The following is a 23,883-nucleotide window of genomic DNA, read 5'->3' on the forward strand; positions in this document are numbered from 1 at the left end:
CCCAAGTTGTAAACTTTTATTACAAATTAAAAAATGAGGTTCTTAAAAATCTCGACTTGACCAGATATGAAACGATTTAAAAGACTTTAAAGCTGTCCTGAGAAAAATCAGGCTTTTAAAAAAAAAGTTTGGCATTACCAAAAAGAGACGTCTTTAGGTAAAACTAATAAAAACCCCATGCTGCCAAACTGTGGAAAGAGCCAAGATGTCCATCGACAGATGAATGGATAAAGAAGATGTGGTATATATACACAATGGAATATTACGCAGCCATCAAAAGGAATGAGATCTTGCCAGTTGCAACAACATGGATGGAACTGGAAGGTGTTATGCTGAGTGAAATAGGTCAATCAGAGAAAGACATGTATCATATGACCTCACTGATATGAGGAATTCTTAATCTCAGGAAAGAAACTGAGGGTTGCTGGAGTGGTGGGGGGTGGGAGGGAGGGGGTGGCTGGGTGATAGACATTGGGGAGGGTATGTGCTATGGTGAGCGCTGTGAATTGTGCAATACCATTGAATCACAGATCTGTACCTCTGAAACAAATAATGCAATATATGTTAAGAAAAAAAAAAAGAAGATAGCAGGAGGGGAAGAATGAAGGGGGGAAATCGGAGGGGGAGACGAACCATGAGAGATGATGGACTCTGAAAAACAAACTGAGGGTTCTAGAGGGGAGGGGGGTGGGGGGATGGTTTAGCCTGGTGATGGGTATTAAAGAGGGCACGTTCTGCGTGGAGCACTGGATATTATGCACAAACAATGAATCATGGAACACTACATCAAAAACTAATGATGTGGGCGCCTGGGTGGCTCAGATGGGTAAGCGTCTGCCTTCGGCTCAGGTCATGATCCCAGGGTCCTGGGATCGAGTCCCGCATCGGGCTCCCTGCTCCTTGGGAGCCTGCTTCTCCCTCTGCCTCTCTCTCTCTCTCTCTGTCTCTCATGAATAAATAAATAAAAAGTTTAAAAAAAAAAAACTAATGATGTAATGTATGGTGATTAACATAACAAAAATTTAAAGAGAAAAAGGTAACTCCCCCCTAATATTCTAGAACCCTCACCCTTTTCTTTTTTCCTTTTTTCTCTTTTTGCAACAGTAGTCATAATCACATAATTTACTACCTTATGTATTACATCATTGCCTGTCTATTCTCATTAAAATGCAACTACATAAGAAAAAAAAAACAACCCATGCTGCAGATAGTTCTATTTATCTGGTCAATGGGCAAAAAGCAAGCACTTTAGGTCTTTAGCTCCAATCTTTTGTTCATTTCTTATTGCTGGAATTTCATCTTCATTTCTTCGTGTTGGATGATTAAACTAGATGATGGTAGAGATGGTAAGCAGGCATTTGCTCAGCCTCAGGAGCGGATGAATTCTCAGCTGATGGATCTGCTGCTTTTGTCTCTTTGCCATCTTGTGGTTTAGGGTTTTCTGAGTGTCTGCGTCGGTAATTGAAGTTGCAGTGGTACCAACGGTGGGTGGCTGCTGTCCTTGGGTCTCATCTCCTTGATTTTCCTTATCTTCTGCATTGCCATCCTCTCTAGGCTGTCTCTGTCGAGGAGGATCCCTGCAGAATCATGGTCTATAACCCCGATACCTATTCTGTCTCACTGGTCTACCTTGTTCTCCTGCACCCTGGTTGTCAGCACTTTCCATCACTTCTCCCTGCACAGGAGGGTTGGAATATTGTGGTCGATGCCCATAGGGTCTCTGCATGTAGTAAGGTGGGAAGCGCCGCCCGCGGGAGCGCCAGTGCTGTTGGGCCTGGCCTTCAGGAGCCTTTTCCTATCCCTCGTTCTTTTCCCCACTCTCACTATTCTGGTAATTCTGCTGGGAATTGCGTGCAGGACCTATGCCACGTGGATAGCATCTATAATGGTTCCAGTCTGCTGCATATTTACTGCCTTGCACTGGAACTCCACCAGGGCCTGTCACATTTGCTGGCTCAGCACCCTTTGCTCCTTCAACATCATCAAACTCCACAGTCTCTCCATCTTCCTGGGGCAGGTACTTCCTGGGGTTACTCTTTTTTAAATATTTTATTTATTTATTTATTTGACAGAGTGGGGGAGAGAGAGAGAACAAGTAGGCAGAGAGGCAGGCAGAGGGAGAAGGAGAAGCAGGCTCCCCGATGAGCAGAGAGCTTAACGTGGGACTTGATCCCAGAACCCTGGGACCATGACCTGAGCCCAAGGCAGATGCTCAACCAACTGAGCCACCCAGGCACCCTGGGGTTATTGTTTATGGCAGTCTGGTGTACAAATACATCTTCCTGGGTGGCATTCCTGTTAATGAAACCTTATATGTTTCTTACATTGAACCATTTTACTGTTCCTGAAACCTTCACTGAGATCACCACCTTGTCCCTGACGGCGGGCGGGCGCCGCGGATGTGAGGCCGCCCGGGGCCGCCGCTCCCTATGCTGCCGGTGGGGCCGGGATCGGTGTAGGCAGCGCTGAGGGCCGAGGCGTTGGGCAGCTGCTGGGTCTCGGCCTTGCTGCTCATGGTTGCAGTGATGGTGACTGCGGCTGGCCCCGCAGCTGCGGCTCAGCTGGGGCGTGACCGCAACTAGGCCAACGGCGGTGGCAGAGCTGCTCAGGGCTCTCTGGGGTCCGCTCTCAGCTCTCGATCGAACTCGACTTCTTAGACTTCTTAGTTGGCAGCCATTGCCTCAGGGGACACCTCTGTGCTGCCATATCCCCATGCTTTTCCTGGTTACTGGCCCCCCTCTAAGCTGATCAGTCACGGTATATCTGCCCACTACTGTGGCCCTCAAGACTGATGGGCATATGAACCTCATCGTCAATCAGCTCTCTCCCTGGGATTTTTCTCGCTGGTGCTGGCAGGAAAAGTGCTTTCCCCTCAGACTTCCAGGGTATAAGGATGGATGCTTGGAGCTGCTATGGCCATTTCCCCTCACCCTCATGGAGAAAGCCCATCTGTTCTTGACTAATCATGAGAATGTTATTCTATCAAAATACATATTTTTCTGTAAAATGAAATAGTCTACTCCTTGTTTTCCACAAAAAAGGGAAATCTAGGATTTAAAAAAAACGTGTTTTCAGGGCGCCTGGGTGGCTCAGTTGGTTAAGCGACTGCCTTCGGCTCAGGTCATGATCCTAGAGTCCCGGGATCGAGTCCCACATCGGGCTCCTTGCTCAGCAGGGAGTCTGCTTCTCCCTCTGACCCTCTTCCCTCTTGTGCTCTCTCTCTCTTTCTCTCTCTCTCAAATAAATAAATCTTTAAAAAAAATGTGTCTTCAGATTTTCAATACTGATTTTATCAAATTCTGGTAATTTTTGTTGCTGTGTTGTAGGTCCTAAGATTACCTGCAGGTTTGATGATTAGCTAGGAGGATTCACAGGACTCAGCATTTAATTGTACTCACAGCTATGATTTATAATAGCAAAGAACACGAAGCAAATCGGCAAAGGGAAAAGGCATATAGGGTAAAGCCCAGAGGAAACCAGGTTCAAGCTTCCCCCTCCCAATGGAGTCACACAGAACGAGCTTAATTCCTCCAGGATGAATCATAGCATGTGAGAAATGTCTACCAGGGAAGTTCATTAGAGACTCAGTGCCCAGAGTTTTTACTGGGGAATGGTCACATATGTATGCATCCTCTGCCTAGTACATACCAAGTTTCCAGATTCCCAGAAGGAAAGCAGGTATTCAGTATAAACCATATTGTTTGCTCAAATAGTTTAGGCAGAGTGAAGCACTCTAATCGTTTAACTGAAGTTTTCTATAAGTGTAGGAAATTGATTACCACACAGGTTCCCAGATTCCACCCACAGGCCAACGTTTTAAGCAGGTCTTTCTAAAGATAGCAGTCTTGGACCTATTCTTTTCTACAATTTCCCATTTAAGATATAGGATATCCTTTTATTTAAAAAATGGTGTAAGCAAATAAGGTAGAACTGTGTGCATAGGTATCTTCTCATTGGATTCCTTTTCTCTCCTTTTGTTTACCTTTTTTGTCTTCTCCCTAAGTTGTACAAATGTAAAAGTTAATTTGGTACAGATCCCTGCTTGAGGTTAAACTGTGTATTACAGAAGATATATTGAAGGAGCTGAGAGGCAACACATAGATAACCAATACACCATATATTGGGATAATCATATGCCTTTTCTTTAATCTGTTAATATGGTGAACTATAGAAATAGATTCTCTGATGTCGAACCATCCTTGTATTCCTGAATTAAAGCCAACTAGGTCATGAACATTTTGGAATTTAAATGCTGCTAAACTCCATTTCCTAATATTTTATTTGGATTTTTAAATCCATGTTTATAATGAGATTGGTCTCTAACTTTCTTGCCCTATCTTTGTTCGGTATTGGTATCACAAGGTAAGTTAGGTAGCTGTCTTTTTCCATTTTCTAAAATATTTTGATTGAGAAAAGATTATTGATCCTTAAGGGTCTGGTAAAATGTGCCTATGAAACAATGTGGAACTTGTGTTTTTGGAAAGACTATGTTTGTTCTTACTGGTTTTATTAAGAGTAATTTCAAAGAAATATAAAAATAGAGAACACAGCTCAAAAATCCCCAATACCTCTCAGCTAGATATAACAATTATCAAGATTTTGCCACATTTGTTTCACTTCACTAAAAAACTAAGAACATTTTCTTGCATAACCAAAATTTCATTATCTTTATCTTCATTAGATATCTAACAAAATTAAGTATATTTCCTTGATTTCACCTAATATTTAGACCATTATCAAATTTCCCATCTGGTTATGGCAAAATGTCCTTCGCAGTTGTTTGGAAGATTAGGGATTACTAATTCAATTTCTTCAATGGTTGCTAGTTTATTCAGGCCTTCCATTTCTTTGAGTCAATTTTGGTAATTTCTATTTTCTAAAAAATTATGTTTCATCTAAATTTCCCCACTACCATTCCTGATTAGTTTTGCCAGAGCCCTATCCATTGAAGTGCCGACTGCTGGTATAATCCCACTCTAAATCATTACCTGAAAATTCCTACTACTAAGGTTCTCCAAATTAAGCCTGAGTTTGTAAACTGCTTGGATATTAATTTTCTACTACTCTTGATGATGAGGGAGGAGGTATCAATCCTTTTGGTGGATGTTAGCTCTAGGCCTGCCTTGTCCCAGTAGTTTCTTCACCTTAACCACAGACCAAATAGCATACCTTATCCTCAAATCATCTGAAATACAATTTCAACTCACAGGACAGAATAAAAGAATTTTGAGTAAGGAGGGAACTTAGAAGGTATTTCGTCCTGCTTATTTTGCAGACAAAGAAACTGAATTCCAGGATCAAAGTGATTTGCCCCACATCATATAATCAGTGGCAGGAAAGAAACTTTAGGGGAGTGTCAAGATAAGAACGAATTTCGGGAGATTTAAAGTATTTTAAATACTCCCCAAATTAAGCATTTCATTCCAGAGCCCTAAAGCCAACTTACACTGAAGCCAGCTGCCCAAAGCACAGTAATTACAAATCACTTCCCTGGGCAATGCTCCCCTTCTTTTCCTTTCACAAGTCTTTGTATGAAAGTTAGCTTTACCAACCCATTTCATCTCTGAATAGGCATGTACATTTCATCTTTTCCAAACCTATAAATGGTTAGCTGTAACAGTGTAAGCAAAATCAGACCCAGGACCACTAGCTTCTCAATTCAGCCTAGGTTACAAATGTGAAACCCAGGAGATTGTTGCTCTGATAGAGATACTGTACTTTTAGAGAGGTAGAACTGGCAACCTCCAACAGGGATAGCACTTCCATGACAGTGCAGGTCTCTGCACTTCACAAGGTGGCACAGGTGCAAAAACAGATTAGAAACTACCTAAGTGACCTTGATTTTTAAATTTACTATAAAGCTACAGTAATCAAAACAGTGTGCTACCTCGCACTCATTAGGATGGCAATTATTAAAAAAAACAAGAACAACAGAAAAAAACAAGTGTTGGTGAGGATGTTGAGAAACTGAAAGCCTTGTGCAATGCTGATGGAAATGTACAATAGTGCAGTCACTATGGAAAACAGAACGGCAGTTCCCCATAAAAACAGAATTAGCTTGGGGCACCTGGGTGCCTCAGTAAGCGCCTGCCTTTGGCTCAGGTCATGATCTCAGGGTCCTCGGATCAAGCCCCAAGGCAGGCTCCCTGCTCAGCAGCGGACTCCACTTCTCCAACTCCCTCTCCCTCTGCCCCTGCTCCTGTGCTCTCTCTCTCTCTCTCATTCTCAAAAAAATAAAATCTTAAAAAAAAAAACACCCAGAAATTTAAAACAGAATTAGCTTATGACCTAGCAATTCCACTTCTGGGTATATGCCCAAAGGAATTGAAAGCAGGATCTCAAAGAGATATTTGTACACTCATCTTCACAGCAGCATTATTCACAATAGCCAAATGATGGAAGCAACCCAAGTGTCCATCTGCTGATGAATGGATAAAGAAATTATGGTATATTCATACAATGGAGTATTATTTAGCCTTAAAAAAGGAAGGAAATCCTGCAATATGTGAGAACATCGATGAAACTTGAGAACATTATGCTAAGTGAAACAAGTCAGTCACTGAAGGACACATATTGCATGATTCCATTTAATATGTGGTAACTAAAACAGTTGAACTTATAGAAGCAAAGAATAAAAGTGTTTGCCAGGGGATGGGAAAAGGGTGAAAGTAGTTGCTATCAATGGTTATAAAATTTCACCTATGTAAGATGAATAAATCCTAGAAATCTGCTCTACAACATTGTGCCTATTGATAACAATACCATATTGTACACTTGAAAATCTGTTAAGGGGCGGGGCTGGGTGGCTCAGTGGGTTGAGTGTCCAACTCTTGATTTTGGCTAAGGTCAAGATCTTGCGGTTGTGGGATCCAGCCCCCAGCCCCCTGCAGGCTCCCCGCTCAGCGAGGAGTCTGCTTGTCCCTCTCTATCTACTCCTCCCCCCACTCACTTGCTCGCTCTCAAATAAATAAATAAAATCTTTTAAAAAATCTGTTAAGAGGATAGATTTCACATTAAGTGTTCTTCCCACAATAAACTAAAAAAAAAAAAAAGTAGAGTGGTTGCCTGAGGCTGGGTAGAAAGAATGCAGAGTTACTGTTTAATGGATAGATGAAAAATGTTTTCCAAGATGAAAAATGTTCAGCGGCTATATGGTGGTGATGACTGCACAACAATGTGAAATGTACTTACTGCCTCTGAACTGTACACTTAAAAAGAGTTAAATGATAATTTTGATAATAAAATAATTAAAAAGTGTGTATTTTAGTTTTAAGAAAATAACTTAAAAACAAAAAACAAAACAGTGTAGCCCTAGCATAAAGATACACAGAACAGTTAACAAAATTTAGAGCTCAGAAACAGAACCACACAAAGCCAAGGTAATTCAACTGACAAAGGCAAGTTTTTTTTTAACAAATGGCGGTGAAACTCCTCTGTTTCCATAGTGGGGGAAAACCAAAAACCAAAACGAACCGCAACCTCTACCTGACACCACAATGAAAAATTCCAATATATCTTAGACTTACACGTAAAAGTTCTAGAGGAAAACACAGGAGAAAATCTTCCGGAGTTTGGGGTAAGCAGAGATTTCTTAGCACAGAAAAAGCACAAACCGTACGAGAAAACTGATCAAGTAACTTCACTAAAATTAAAAACTGCTTTGCACAAACCACCATCAAAATAATGAAACGACCCAGCTCAGGAGAAAATACTCGGAATTATATATAACAAAAGATTTGTATTTAGAACATACATATATCACCTGTTTAACAAAACATTTGTACTCGGAACTCCCGCATTCAATAATAAGACGAACACGAATAAAACATGGGCAAAGGTCTTCAACTGACTCTTCGCAAAAGATGAATGGCCATGAACAAAGACTATCCCTGCGACGCTGATGCCAAAGATGGAACGGACGCACACCTAAGGCCTTTGAAGTGAAACAGTCTAACAGGAGGAGAGTGTCGTAACTACGCCTTGAGAAAAGGAAAACAGGCCAAACGATGCGTCCGTTCACTAAACCTCGACTTCAGGTCTTGCAGCTTACTCCGAGGCGTAGACAACACGGAAGCATCGCGATGCCGGAAAACGCGCGGGCACTCACGGATCTTAAGGGAAAACGAGAGGAAACTGAGAGTGCAAGCGTGATCAGGGTTCCCAGATTGGGCGGACTGACTCTAAGGCGGGGGGGGGGGGGGGGGGGGGGGGGGGGAGGGAGGCGGAAGGGGCGGGGCAAAAAAGACTAGCTCAGGTATAGGAGCGTCGGACACGCCCACGTGCGCGCGCACCCTTCGGTTAAACACCCCCTTCGAGCCTGTGCTCTCGCGGTATTTGTGCCGACTCTCGCGGGGTTTAGCGTGGCACAGGGAGGCCGGCCCGGGGGAGGGGGTGGTGGTCGGTTAGTGGCGTTGGGCTCCGGCCGCCGCCGCCGTGGCAGCATATTCTCCTCCGCTCACGGAGAGCTGCTCAGGCTGGAGGCCAACCAGGTAAAGAGCTCGCCCGCATGTGTGTGCGCGCTACTTGGGAGTCGGGAGGCCCGGGGCTGGAGGGAACCCCGGCTTGGCCTCCCGTGGTGTCGCGACAGGCCGGCGCGAGGCGACCGTGGCGCGGGCTCCGCCCCAGCCCCCTCCCTAGCTCCCGCCCTGACCGCTTTCCTCCCCCTTTCTCCTAGCTCTTGTCGCCGCCTCGGTCGCGATGGGGGCACAGGACCGGCCGCAGTGCCACTTCGACATCGAGATCAACCGGGAGCCGGGTGAGCGGGAGACTGGGCTCCTGCGGGGGCCTGGACAATCCTTGGGGAAGGGGAGGGGTCTACCCTCATCAACCCTCCCCCAAGCCTTTTTGGGAGCGGGCAGGCTCAGTCAGCACTAGCTTTGCTCCTGAGCGAAAATCGTTGGGAGAGGAGAGTGAACGGGATCCACCACTCCCATCCCACTCAGAGTCCGGGCCTCGCCCTCCGAAGCCCCTTGCGGGGACACTCACAACTTGCACCCGCGGACTGAGTGTTCGTACCATCCCTGGCGCCGAGGAAAGGGGTGCAATCTGTCTCGGACTTTTTCTCTCTTAGTGTCTCTAAGGGGGCAAACTCTCCAATTCCTTTTTCTGGTATTTTTCTCTGCCGTGAGGTTTGGATTCGTATGTTCTGTATTTCCTAATTCTTGTATATCAGTAGGTTAACTCCCACTTCTATTTTTCCCTAAGTATCTTTACCCAGAATTTCTTGGTTCATGGGGAAATGACTTAGTGAAAATCTTGTGTGATAAAAGGAAAGTATTCTGTACCAACAGAGACTTGCAGGACGCGTGCATTTGGTGTTAATGCTTCGTCTTTAGGGAATCCAGCCATTCGTTAGTATATATTACTGAAAATACTTCCTTCCAAAGGGTAGTTGTTTCATTCTAAGTAGCAGAGCCGGCCGGGTTCCGAACTGTTTTCTTAGCCTTTATTTTTTTTTTTTTTGTATCTGTGTCAGAAGTTTTAGTTGGAAACATATATGCAGTCTTTGTGCAGCATCTTGTTCAGCAGATTCTTATTGAGAGCCTGCTACTGTTTGAACAGTAGACTCTGGGGATATAGCAATGAATAAAACAAAGGACTCTCTTCCTTGTAGTTGGTATTCTCTTAGGGGAAGGCAGACCATAAACAAGGAAAAAAATACAGTGGCTTGTAGTAGGGGGTACTGTTTTAATATGTGGATCAGAAAAGGCTGTTTTGAGATGACAGTTAAGGCAGACATCTGAAGGAGATGAGGAGGTAAGCCATCGTGGGTATCTTTTGAGGAGCATTCCTGGCCAAGGAAGTTAGTATAAAGGCGCTGAAGAGGGAGTGTACTCTGGTGTTTGAAGAACTGCCAGAAGCCCAGGGTGGAGCAGAGGAGGGATGAGACTAGCAGGAAATGCTATAGACCATAGTAAGGACTTTTGACACCGTGAGATGAGATATTGAAGGGTTTTGAGCAAAGGAATGTTGTGATCTTAGAAATATTGTTGCATTCTCTGTTTCTAATATTTTGAAACTTGATGGGTCTTAATCCTTACTCTATAGTGAATCCATGCTTCAGATAACAGGGCTTATGTTTAAGAATTAAAAACGCAAATTGAACATAATAAAAAATAAAGCTATTTCCCACTGTCAAAAAAAAAATAGCAGACTCATGAAAAGGAAAACAAAGGTTCTATAGCCATGTAAAGTACTCCTTTCCTAGTACATGTTCATATCCAAGATTTGCAAATAACCTTTGTTATGAAAAATCTCCAGAATATGTTTGTTAAATGTTGAACGAACTTCAGTCCCCAACATTCAAGGTAATTCATTATAATGCCATTCCAATAGAAGTGACCAGCACTTTTTAAAACACTGACTCATACAAGGAATGCTTATACTGTTCTGGGTTAAACCAGCTGATAATTGGCAATTTCATATGGTTCAATCTCATATATAATATTTCTAGAACTTTTCATTATATTATCTAAATAGTAGGTACTTGATTTTTACACAGCTTTTAAGGATCACTTCAACTCTTTGAAGTGAGGTACCCCGCTTTGTAGGATTTAACCATTAGTAAGTATGTCATTGAGTACTTAGCCAAGTGATAGTCTTGACTTCTTGTATTGTTAATAATAAACGTAAATACAAAGTAGTATCAAAAGATCCTTTAGGAGTGGCCATAATGACCACATTAATGAGAGATCAAGAAATACTGACAAAAATTGCATTGAGTACAACACAGTATGTATTCATTTCTATTACTATCAATGGAATTTCTTTGTTTTATACTAAGTTACCTAGGCTTTTGAATTACAAAATGTAAGTGTATTAGAAGAGGAAGAGTCTCTATATAGAGAGTTTTTCCTCTGTGAATCCAATAAAATGGTTCCTATTTGAAATAATTCCAGGACTGTACCTTAGGAATTTTTTTTCAGAAGGTTTTTAACTAAGATTTTCATTTCTTTAATAGTTGCAGAACTGTTCATGTTATTTCTTCTTGAGTGAGTTTATCTGTGGGATTTGTAGTGATAGCTCCCTTTCATTCCTGATGTTGATAATCTGTGCCCTTTGTCTTTTTTCCTTGGTCTGTTTGGTTAGAGGTTTATCACTATCATATTTATTATCATTTCAAAAAACTGAATTTTGGTTTTGATTTTTTTCCCTATTTTCTTCCAGTTTTAGTGACGTATCTCTTCTGTTTGCTTTGACTTACTTTGCTCATTTTCTAGTTTCTTTAAGTGGAAATTTGGATTGTTGACTTGAGACCCTTCTTTTCCAATACAAGGATTTAATGCTATAAATTTCCTTCTATATGCAGGACCCCATCAATTTTGACATATTGCTTATTTTCTTTCAGTTCAAAATATTTTCTAATTTCCCTTGAGGCTTAGTCTTTGGCTCATGAATTACTGAGAAGTGTTTTAATTTCTAAGTACTTGGATATTTTTCAGTTGTTTTTCTGTTAATGTTTTCTGCTTTAAATTCCATTTATGGTCAGAGAACGTACCTTGTATCATCTCAGTTCTTCTAAATTTATTAGGAATAAATTAGGGTTTGATATGTTCTGTTTTAGTGAATTTCCCATGTGCACTTTAAAAGAATGTATATTCTGCTGTTTTTGTGTGGAGTGTTCTATAAATGTCAATTTGAGTCATTTGGCTAATAGTGTTGTTCAGTTCTTCTATATCCTGGCTGATTTTTTGTCTCCTTGTTCTCTTGTTTACCAATAGAGGAGTATAGAAGTCTCTTTTGATGATTGTGGATTTGTTTCTTCTTTCAGTTCTATTAGTTTTTGCTTCATTTACTTTGAGGCTCTTTTGTTAGGTGGATGCATACACGTTTAAGATTGTTATGTCTTCCTAATGAATTGACCCTTTTATCATTATGTAATGACCCTTGTTATTTCTGGTAATTTTCCTTGCTTTGAAGCCTACTTTGTCTGATATGAATACTGCTACTTCATTTTTTTTGTTAGTGTTTATGTGGCATGTCATTTTCTATCCTTTTACTTTTAACTTATATTTGAAGTGGGTTTCTTGGGGCGCCTGGCTGGCTCAGTCAGTGTAGCATGAGGCTCTTGATCTTGGGGTTGTGAGTTCAAGCCCCACATTGGGTATAGAGATTACTTGAAAATAAAATCTGGGGTGCCTGGGTGGCTCAGTCGGTTGAGTGTCCAGTTGATTTCAGCTCTGGTCATGACCTCAGGATTGTGAAATCAAGCTCCATGTGGGGCTCTGCATTGGTGTGGAGCCTGCTTGGGATTCTCTCTCTCCCTCTCCTTCTGCCCCGCCCCTTCCCCCCCCCCCCCGCCCAGAAAAACCTTAAATAAATAAAGTGGGTTTCTTATAGACAGTAAATAGATGGATCTTGTTTTTTTTACCCATTCTCATTATCTGTCTTTTACTCAGTATACTTAGGCTATTTACACTTAATGCAATTATTGTTTGTTTGGATTTGTCTAATATTTGTTTTTGCTTTCTCTGTTTTCTTGCATTTTGGATTATTTGAATATTTTTTAGTATTTTAAATTTTTCTATTGATTTTTTTGATGATCTCTATAGTTTTTTTAGTGGTTACTCTCGAGATTACAGCATATATACTTGGCTTTTCACGGTGTACTTAGAATTAATATTTTACCACTTCAGGTGAAATGTTGAAACCATCCCACCATATAATATCCCTTTACAACCTTATGTTGTATTGGTCATATATATTACATCTACAAACATCGAAAGCCTTTGCTTTCAAACATCACACATACTAGCTTAAGAGGAGAAGAAAATACTCTTGTTATTTACTCATATGTTTACATTTCTGTTGCTGTTTATTCATTCCTGAAGTCTCAGGTTCCCTCTGGTATCATTTCCCTTCCACCTGAAGAATTTGCTTAAAGCATTTCTTTTAAAGCAGATCTTCTGGAAACAAATTCTCTTCATTGGGTTTTTGGTTTTTGGTTTTTTTTACCTGAGAATTTTACTTTGACTTTCTTCTGCTTCTGTTTTTTTTTTTTTTTTTAAAGTAGGCTCCACGCCCAGCATGGAGCCCAGTGAGGGTCTTGAACTCACCACCCTGAGATCAAGACCTGAGCTGAGATCAAGAGTCAGATGCTTAACTGACTGAGCCACCCAGGCACCCCAACTTTGCGTTTATTCTTGAAAGATGTTTTTACTAGTTATAGAATTCTGGGTTGACAATTACTTTCTTTTAGCACTTGGAAAATGTTCCACTGCCTTCTGGTCAATTTGATTTCTGATAAGAAATCTGTAGTCAAATTCTTGTTGCCCCATATGTAATGTGTTGTTCTCATCTGACTGCTTTTGAGATTTTTACTTTGTCTTTAGATTTCAGCAGTTTTATTGGAATGTGTCTCGGTGTGAATTTCTTTGGTTTATTCTCTTTGGGGTTTACTGGTCTTGAATCTTTGTCTTTTGCCAAATTTAAGACATTTTCAGCTACTGTTTCTCCAAATATGTTTTCTGTACAGCACACTTTCCTCACAATACAGGACTTTGATGACGCAAATATCAGATCTTTTGATGTTACCTCACAAGTCTAAGGCTTTGTTCAATTTTTTTTTTCAGTCTTTTTTCCCTCTCTATTTTTCAGATTGGATAATTTCTATTAATTGGTCTTCAAATTCACTAACTTTTTCCTCTGTCATCTTCATTGTATTGTTGAGCCCACCTAGTGAATTTTTGATTTTGACCATTTTTTGTTTTAAAATTTCTTTGTGGGGGCGCCTGGGGGCTCAGTCGTTAATCGTCTGCCTTTGGCTCATGTCATGATCCCAGGATCCTGGGATTGAGTCCCGCATCAGGCTCCCTGCTCAGCGGGAAGCCTGCTTCTCCCTCTCCCACTCCCCCTGCTTGTGTTCCCTCTCTTGCTGTCACTCTCTCTGTCAAATAAATAAAATCTTTGAAAAATAATAAAATTTCTTTGTGGGGGGGTGCCTGGGTGGCTCAGTTGGTTAAGCATCTGCCTTCGGCTTGGGTCATGATCCCAGGGTCCTGGGATTGAGCCCTGCATCAGGTCCCACATCCCTCTCCCTCTGCCTCCTGCTCCCCCTGCTTGCACACGCACTCTCTCTCTCTCTCTCTCTCTGTCAAATAAATAAAATTTAAAAAAAAAATTTCCTTGTGGTTTTGCTTGAGATTTTGTTTTTCCATTCATTTTAAGAGTATTTGTACTTAATGTAGTATGGTTGTAATAGCTGCTTTAAAGTCTTTAAAGCACCTGGGTGGCTCAGTCAGTTAAGCGTCTGCCTTAAACCCAGGTCATGATCCCGGAGTCCCAGGATCGAGCCCTCCATTGGGCTCCCTGCTCAGTGGGGAGTCTGCTTCTCCCTCTGTCCCTCACCACGCTGTTGTTCTCTCTCTCATGCTCTCTCTCAAATAAATAAATAAAACCTTTAAAGTCTTTGTCTAACACATTTCCAGCATCTGTATTATCATAGAGTTGCTGTTTTTGTCTTTTCCCTTAAGGAATATGAGATTCTTGTGGTTCTTTAAAAGTTGATAAATGTTGAATTGTATCCTGGGCATTTTGTATATTATGTTACATGACCCTGGGTCTAGTTTAAAATTCTGTGGAGAATGTTCACTGTTGTTGATGATGGTGACAATGATGTTGTAGCAGGCAGAAAGCCTGGTTAGGTTCAGCCGGCAACCACCTTCTGCTGTTTATAGAGTCAGATCCACACATGCATAATGCATGGATAAGCCCTGGAGTTCATACTCCATGGGATTGTTTTTTTGTGGGAGCTCCCTTTTCTTTGAGATTTCCCCAATATATTCCGGCCCTTAGGAACTCCCTTTTTTGTTCATCTCGCCAGAAAGCCAGGGTTTTAGTGTCCTTACTCTGCCATGTCCTTCTTATAACTGTGTCAGTCTCTGAAGCTAAGTGGCAAGAGAATTGAGAGTAAAAGAAGCAGCAGGGATTCTTCCTATGCTCTTGGGAGCACAGTTGCTCTAGTCAGAAAGATTCTTTGCCTGCCTTGAAGTTTTATGTGCTTGCCTGGTCACCACTGTTCTTGCCACCATCCCTGTGGAATTGCCTAGGAGCTAGAATGGGAGAGAATGGAAAGAACAGAAAGAAAATGAGATTTCCCTCATTCACTGTCATCTGTAGGGGTCCCTAGAAATACAGTGCTTTCCTCAGAGCTCTTTCTGTACCCAGAGTGCAATTCTGGGTTTCAGATTGCTTTTGATTCTGAGCCATGAGATAAGGTAGGAAAACAAAATTCATTATGAATTCAGTGGGCTTTTTGTGTGTTACTTCCCCAGTCTGCCTGCTTCCATTTATTTTTCAGTCCTTAGATAATTGTTCCATGCTTTCTGACCAAGGTTTCTTAGTTGTGTTCAGTGAAAAAGATAGGGTGAAGTATATTTACTCCATTTTGATTGAACCTAGAATTCCTTATAAATTTCTAAAGATGTTAGCTGGCAGAAATTAGCCAGTCATTTTTCATTGTCTTTACAAATAAGTTCGTGTTTTCTGAAGGCATTCGCTTTTTGTATGAAATGTGATACCCAGTTTGGAAGTACATATATATATGAAATCCTCATTGACAACTTCATTTTTCTAAGACTCACCCTTCTCTGGTTAAATGTTCTCTAGTGTTGTTAGAACCTCCCAGGGTGGGCATGAAATAGTAATCTTGTTTTTCCCTCTTTTGGTGCCTCAGAAGCTTGCTTTTTCCTTGCCTTATTCAGATCCTTGTACTAAGAAATTGGAGCCCAAGGAACCAGGTTTTAGATAATCTTCCAGTAAACTGATTTAAGCCGGGTTAGTCAAGAATGTCCATTAGAGGTTTTTTAAGTACATAGAGGGGAGTCACCAATAAGTTAGGTGAGGGCCATAGATTGCCTTTATCAGAACCTTGCTACCAGGGTACACCAAAAGTCACATTTTGCCATATATAGACATTAGTAAGCAAGTATGCCCACACATAAGAACCAGTTCTGTAAGCTTGATGAAGTCCCAGTTCTGTTTTTTTTTTCAGTGCTCCAAGCACTTTTTATGTGAAAGATTCCTGCTCTTGAAAATTGTCATGCAAATGTTTGTCAAGCACCAGAATACTCTAAACATGTTGCTAGACTGGGGCCTTTTTTGGTGGACCCAGCCTCAGGTTCTACTCTTGATGGGTGACCCTCCAGATTCATTTGTCCTGTTAATACAAGGGTATGGAGTATCTCCAAATATTTTTATTCTATCTGTATATCACTAATTCTGAACATCACTAATTTACCAGTAAAAACCCATTTCTAACATTTATGTTGCTAATTATAAAGCCCCTGGGTGATGAGAGATAAAGATAGCAGAAGTATTTTTAGTAGCCATCTCTGAGGTGTGGCCTTTGATTCTCACTTTTGGAGGGTATTTCTTTCTGGTTAAGGTTTAATTTAAAAACTCATGATTCCTTTATGTCAGTGTTTATGTAAGGTATTTCAAAGTAAATTATAGTTGTGATATACTACATTATAGTAGTAAAATGTTGTAGGCCTTTTGTTTTCAGATTGCAAGATGGCTGGCTTTCATGAGCCCCCAGGGTGTCAAACACCCATTTGTTCACTCACATTCTGTCAGTCCGCAGTGGTTCCCCACAGGTTATAGGACTTGTGATGACACAATAGATGTAATGCAAGAGCAGTCAGGAGAATTGTCTTCTGCTACATGAGACATTAGTGAGATTTGCAAAAATGTAAAATGACACATTAAAACTTTTTGTTCAATTTTGAAAATATAAATTATTAAAAATATTTGTGTTAACATATAATGAGTTTATTTTATTGAAAATTGATTAATATTTCTTAAAGTTTCTCCATTTTAATTTCTAATATAGTAAATATCAATAGATTCAATCTATATAAAAAGTCTTTAAGGTCCTCAGTAATTGTTAAGAATATAGAGGGGTGGGGCACCTGGGTGGCTCGGTCAGTTAAAGGACTGCCTTCGGCTCAGGTCAAGATCTCAGGGTCCTGGGATCGAGCCCCAGATCAGGCTTTCTGCTCATTGGGAAGTCTGCTTCTCCCTCTCCCTCTGCTCCCTCTGCTCCCTCTGCTCCCGCTGCTTGTGCTCTCTCACTTGCTCTCTCTCTCTCTGTCTCTCTCTCAAATAAATAAATAAATAAAATCTTAAAAAAAAAAAATAGAGAGGGGTTCTAAGACCAAAAAGTTTGAGAACTGCTGTTCTAGACATATGCTTTCACAGAATGCAGGCATTGGGCTTTATCTACAGGTGTTCTGAATTTTTCATGTGGCTGTTATTTCACATTTAAAAGAAGTTGAAAAATAAAATTAGTAAAAATCACCCATCTGTCCTTTATAAATCACCCGTTTACATTTTATACCATTTGTTCTCGCTTTTTCTTTCTGCATGTGCAATTTTTTCTGAACAGTCTGAGGGTAAATTACCTACACCATGGCTCTTTACTCTTAAATACTTCAGTGTGTTTTTCTTAATGTATTTGTTAAGAATAGAGATACTTCTTAGATAACCACAATGTAGTTATCAACTTTATAAATTTGCATTGATGTGATACTTTAATCTACCATCTCTGTATTCCTTCCATTTTTGTGATTGGGCCTAGCATTCTTTCTCTTCCAATACAAAATCTAGTCTAGCATGAGATAATTACATTTAGCTGCCATGTCACTCTATCCTCCATTTTTATACCTTTTTTTTTGCTTTTTATGACATTGACATTTTAGAGGAATACAGTGCCCTTCCTCCTTTTTTTTCCTTCTTTTTTTTAAGATTTTTATTTATTTGACAGAGCGAGAGCACAAGCAGAGGGAGCAGAAGGAGGGGGAGAAGCAGACTTCCCAAGGAGCAGGGAGCCTGATGCGGGGCTTGATCCCAGGACCCTGAGATTATGAACTGAGCCACCCAGGTGCCCCGAAGTTTGTTCTCAAAAGTGATAACCAGGGTATTTCTTTAGAGGAATGCTTGACTTTGGAAATTTTTTTTATGTGGGCCTCAGAGCAATATCATAAAACCCTAGCAATTCATCAAAATAGATAAAAATGGGTATGTAGTTGAAATTGGTGTTTTTACTTCATTGATCCAAGAAACTGAATTGAAAATGGAGTACTGCTTGTGGCTTTGGGCAAGCCACCTGACCTCTTTGTAGAATGGAAATACTGTCAGTTTTGTCTTAATGTGGCCTTAAGATAGCATGGCAAAATTTGCTTATATTCAAAATTTCCCTTTAAACATAAGACTCATCATACTTAAGATAGTTTCTACTTTGAGAGTGAGGCATGTGGGGATCTGATATGTACTGAGGAAACAGGAGAAATGTATTTGCCATCTCAATCTCACCCTGGTCCTGAGCTTGTGAATAGAGGGACTGGATGCAGTGGTCTGCACTATTTAGATGATTTCCTCCCTTTTTATATACTCAGAAATTAAATAGGAAGGACTCCAGTGTAGTAGTGCCGGTGTAGTAAGGTTGTTGGGAAGAATAATAAAATAATACAACCAGCTATCTTACAGATTGTGTTTTTGAAACATGAATTTATTGTGATGGCATGGATTAATTAAGGAGCATGGTTTTAATTAGGCAGACTGCCATTTGTGTTATAATAATCAGATACAAGGGAGGGAGCTAGTGTGTAGGAAGCAAGGGCAGTTAAGCAGCACTGCTCTTCTAAGTTATTCTTGTCTGTCCTGACTAATCTGAAAAACAGTAAGAAGGACTATGCTAGTGACAGTGCTGGGGAAGGGGGACAGAGTGAGGTATGATCAATTGTAGGATTTCCACAGTGATGTTGAAGTTTTACAGTATACTCTTATAGCTAAAAACATGCCTTAATAATAGTGATACTTCTAATGAAAAAATCATTCTTACTGAAACCGTAAATTCCCTTGTGCCTCAACTCCCATTTTCCCATGGAAACAGTTTTTTATATGTGATTTTTGATAATGCAGTGTTTCTTTAAATGATACGTTATTTGCAGAGCAGACTGTTACTTGTAAAGAACCTAGCATGGTATCTGACGTATTTTTTTTTAAGTCGCTTTAATTATTGTATGTGAATGAACATGAGCATGTGCACTGAGTCAAGTACAGGGCTTTCATAGTAAGGTATTATTTAGACACACCTTTGTAGATAAGGCCTTTTTTGTTTACATTTTAGGAAAAAGGCTTGTTTTCAGGTTTCTGTAAGCAAGAGGGTTTGGTGTGGTTTCTTTCCCTTTTTTTCATTTATTTATTCATTCATTCATTCACTCATTCATTCATTCATTCACTCATTCATTCATTTAGAAATTGGGCCTGAAGAATCCAGTTATAACACCAGACCTCGTTGGATGGTTTTGAAGGCAGACACAGATTTTTATGGGGACTTTGAGAGGAGAAAGTTGACTTCATAGCATCTTCCTTTCCCTCCCCTTTCTCTTCCTCAAAACCCCAAGTGAAATGTACACACATTTTTTTTCCCTTTTCTACCTTTAACATAAGATGGCTGTTCCTGGTCTAACCCGTACCTCCTACCCCTACCCGCCCCCCCCCCCCCCTTGAATCCCTCTTCTTTGCTGTTATTTTTCTACCTTTGTTGGTATTTATCTGTCAGTGTTGTTGCCAAGCGTATTCTCACATTAGTGGTATGAACTAGCCGTCCAGTACCATTCCTTACAATTCTGTTTTGCACATCACGTACGTAGTCTTAAAGGTTCCCAGAATATATCTTTCAGCCTGAACCCTTGGTAGAACATATAGCACTTAACACAACTGGTCAGGTGTTCAGTAAACACCTTACTGGGAATAAAAGCAGATGGAAACTAGAAAGATTTCTTTAAATAGGCAGAAAAAAGCTCAGGCTAAAAAGGGCAAGATTTGGGTGACTGACAAAGTTATCTAGAACTGAGGTAATGCTTAAAAAATTATCTCAAAAATTGCATTCAAAACCGCTAGCTGTGAATGCCTGACTGTAAGCCTTGCTACAGGTAATCCCCTATTTTAGTTTCATTGTGTTCCAAGAGACTGTGTCTTAAGTAGATTGCTATTTGGTGAAATTCTAAATTCCTGTTTGCAGTCCTTACAGATTTGCACAAATCAGTGAAGCCTTATTCTTAATTAGGTAATTTGGGTGAGTAGAGGGGCTAAAAAGGGTAGATCTCTGTATTCAGGTTGGGTACCCAATATGATGGGGAAAAGGGAAGAGTTATGTCCCTAAATTAAGCTCCAAGAAGGGATCCTCATAGGTAATGTAGTTAATATGAAGACCCTGACATTTTCATCACAAAACTACAGTGACACTAGTACTTTGGAAGTGACCCAAACAGACAACGCAGACAGTGCGAACTAGTACAGCTGCTGCTCTTTGTCCCCCTGCTCTTACCTAGCTGTTGTCACCACCTGAAAAACTTGGTGTTTTTTTTAGAAGTCGGATTCTGGGAGTAGAAGAAGGAGACTGTGAAAAGCAGGAATAAACCGAGGGTATCTAGCTTCTGCCCCAAGACAGTCATCTTTCCCAGAGAGCCTGAAAGTTTCCACTTAACTGTTACATGCAAACTGCAGTTCTTTTATGCTGAATTACATAAGATCAGTTTGGGCAAATAAGTGTCTCCTTTTAAAGAATGCTATCATTTCTGGGAAGGTTTGTTTTTATACATGACCTGAACTTATGCAGCAAGACTGCTTTCTTTAATTGCTCAATGAGAGAGCCACTCTGGGAGTTTTGTTTGGGGCAAGGGAAAGTCAGTGATGTTAGAACCTGGGAAGACAGCTGAGTATATTGGAAAGAGCACTGGATGAGGACTCAGAAGACCAGGCTCTGGTTCTGGCTCTGCTCATTTCTATATAGGTGGCCTCTGATAAGTCACATTACTAATAGCCAACTGTGTTTGAAACCTGGTAATAATCTTGGCTATGATAATATTAGTATATGTATGTGAGTGTGTGTGTGTGTGTGTGTGTGTGTGTGTGTGTGTGTGTGTGTTTTAAAGTTGGCTCCAGGGGCGCCTGGGTGGCTCAGTTGGTTAAGCGACTGCCTTCGGCTCAGGTCATGATCCTGGAGTCCCGGGATCGAGTCCCACATTCGGCTCCCTGCTCAGTGGGGAGTCTGCTTCTCCCTCTGACCCTCTTCCCTCTCGTGCTCTCTATCTCTCATTCTCTCTCTCAAATAAATAAATAAAATCTTTAAAATAAATAAATAAATAAAATAAAAGTTGGCTCCATGCCCAGTGTGGAGCCCAACTTGGGGCTTGAACTCACAACCCTGAGATCAAGACCAGAGCTGAGATTGAGAGTCAGACACAACCGACTGGGCCACCCAGGTGCCCCAGTACCATATATTTTTAGGGTGTCTTAGTCCACACAATATTACGATGTAGGATTTATATCTGTTTTACAGATGAGGAGACTCTCAGGGGGACTGATTGATCCAAGATCATATAGCTAGTAATTGTAAAAGCCAGGGCTCTAGCCTAGGTTTTCTTTCTTATCCATTATACCACGGCTGTTGTGCAAAACCTAGGGCTAGTATTGTGAAGTTCCTTGAAGAGCAGGTCAGATTTGAGGCGAGTGCTGAGTATCAGGGTAGCATTAGGATATTTGTTGGCTGGGGAGTGGAGCATCTAAGATAGGAAAGAGGTTGGATATGGTGGTAGGGAATTTTTAAACAAAAAAGTATTTCTGAAATGTATCTTCCATTATCATTGTATACAGGAAGGGATTAAAAACTTTTACTTCTTCCTACCTTCCTAGAATTTTAGCTAATACTATTAGTTATTTGCTTAATTACATCAGAATTATGGATCAGGTAGACTTTCTTGGCTATCCTCAGGACTTAATCACCACTTATAACATTGTTTCTGTTAGAAAATGTTTTCCATAGTCCAAACCACCAATTTAAAAATGGTTTTTTAAACATGTAAGATTTAAGATGGAGATTGCCAATGTTTATGAATGACACATTAGGGGAAGAAAGGAGTATTACAATCAGTAAAGCTAATTTGCAAGTTCTAAACTATGTGACCTGAACTCTTGCTGCATCTGTTTGGCACATTGTAAGCTGAAAAGGGCTTCATTGTTTTTTCTGTCAGTAAAAATAGTACATGCTCATTATAAAAATTCTAGTAATATTTAAAAAGTTAAACCTGCCTTAAAATCCTACCATGCAGAGATAATCACAACTAACCTTTTCTGAACATTTTATCTTAATTCTGTATACTGGTTCTACACAATTTTTAAAAAAATAGTATACACTACATACTATTCTGGTCCTGCCTTTTTCTGTTAAACAGCATGTTCTCAACTTTTTTCCGTTTTAATAAATTGAGCTTTATGTAATCACTTCTAGTGGTTATATAGTTTACCATCATATGAAAATATCTGTATTGTTAGAATATATGAAGGCGATGGTTGCTAAACATAAAGGCTAAATAATGGGGACTTAAATTTAAGACAGAAATTTCCTCTTACATGGCTCCCAGCAGATCCAGGCTGATGATGTCAGGGACCCAGGCTTTGTCTTGTTAATAACTCTGTCATAGGGTGGATGGGTGGGTGAAGCTCTTAACAGAATGATTCAAATTGGATAAATACAGATGAAATGATGGAATTGGAAGAAACATTTTGCAACCCTCAGTATGATTGGTTCGGGAAAGGATCATCAGTGGCCAAACCATTAGGTTAAAAGTTGTTATAGAACATGATATGCTTAATGTAAAAGTGGGGGGAAGTACTTTTATAACAGAGATCTGGCTGATATTTCAGCATTACCAGTAATGTGTCAAACTGACCTGTGCTTCCTGATGGGATGCAAAAAAAGGGGGGGGGGGATGGAGATGGGGACTGTTTTAGATTAAAAGAGAACAAGGCATGACAACCAAATGAGTACATAATCTGTGGTTAGATTCTTGGATTTTAAAAAAAGAGGTATAGGGGAGCCCTGGTGGCAAAGTCAGTTAAGCCTCTGACTCTTGGTTTCAGCTGAGGTCATGACCTCAGGGTGGTGAGATTGCGCCCCATGTTAGGCTCCGAGCTTAGCAGGGAGTCTGCTTGGGATTCTCTCTGTTCCTCTCCCTTTGGCCATATCCCCATGTGTGCTCTCTCTCGTCTCTAAAAGAATAAAAAAGGTATAAAGGGCAGGTGGAGCCAATTGGGTAAATTTGAATATGGACTGTGTATTAGACTGTGGTGTTAATCACTATTAACAGGGTGTGATAATGGTATTGGGGCTAGGTAGGGGATTATCTTTGTTCTTTAGGAGTATTTACTGAAGTAATTGGGGTGAAGTGTAACAGCGTCTTTAATTTTCAGTTTGTACTGGGGGCGAGGGGCATTGCATGTTCATTCAGAACCTTCAGGATTATTTTGTTAAATTCCTCTAGAAATCTCACTACTTTTGGGGGGTTGCAATTGAATGACTATAGGTCACTTTAGGGAAAGTTGGACACATTTACAATTTTGAGTTTTCCTGTCTAAGAACAAGGTATGCCTCTCTTTTTATTCAGGTTGCCTTTATGACTGTCAAAGGTTTGTAATTTTTATAAGCCCTGCACTGTTATGGCTAAGTAGTTAGAATTTTTTTTATTGGCGTTGTGAATGTGATTTTAACTGTTAACTTTTTTTTTACTAGTTCTTGTTGATCATAAGGTAAATATTAACAATTTTAATGTCTCCGTTAATATTTGTTTGTTTTTCAGGTTATTTAGATTTACAGTTATGTCTTTCAGATAATGATAAACTTACTCTTTGATACATATACTTCTCAAATGGTTCTCTCGTCTACTGCATTGCCTAGAATTTCTAGAACAGCATCAGACAGTAGTGATGCTAACAAGCACTTTTAACTTGTTCCTTACTTTAATGACATTAGTGCTGTACTAATGTTCCACCATTAAACATAATGCTGGCTATTGATTTGAAGGATGTCTGAGAATTTTT

General features: G+C 40.3%; 1 protein-coding gene and 1 pseudogene across 4 annotated transcripts in view; one reads left to right on the top strand and one right to left on the bottom strand.

Moving 5' to 3' along the window:
* Positions 1–1,006: 1,006 nt before the first annotated feature.
* Positions 1,007–2,896, bottom strand: LOC113918008 (annotated as a pseudogene).
* A 5,450-nt stretch (positions 2,897–8,346) lies between these two features.
* The window catches only part of NKTR (natural killer cell triggering receptor), a 53,696-nt gene continuing 38,159 nt past the window's right edge, over positions 8,347–23,883 (top strand). For all 4 annotated transcript variants that reach the window (XM_027583359.2, XM_027583357.2, XM_027583358.2 and 1 more), the window contains exons 1-2: positions 8,347–8,489; positions 8,675–8,755. In XM_027583359.2, coding sequence (XP_027439160.1) covers positions 8,698–8,755 — 58 coding nt within the window. In that variant the 5' untranslated portion in view covers positions 8,347–8,489; positions 8,675–8,697. The remainder of the gene's footprint in view (positions 8,490–8,674; positions 8,756–23,883) is intronic.

The sequence above is a fragment of the Zalophus californianus genome, chromosome 1 (genome assembly GCF_009762305.2).
Source record: "Zalophus californianus isolate mZalCal1 chromosome 1, mZalCal1.pri.v2, whole genome shotgun sequence".
Taxonomy (NCBI): domain Eukaryota; kingdom Metazoa; phylum Chordata; class Mammalia; order Carnivora; family Otariidae; genus Zalophus; species Zalophus californianus.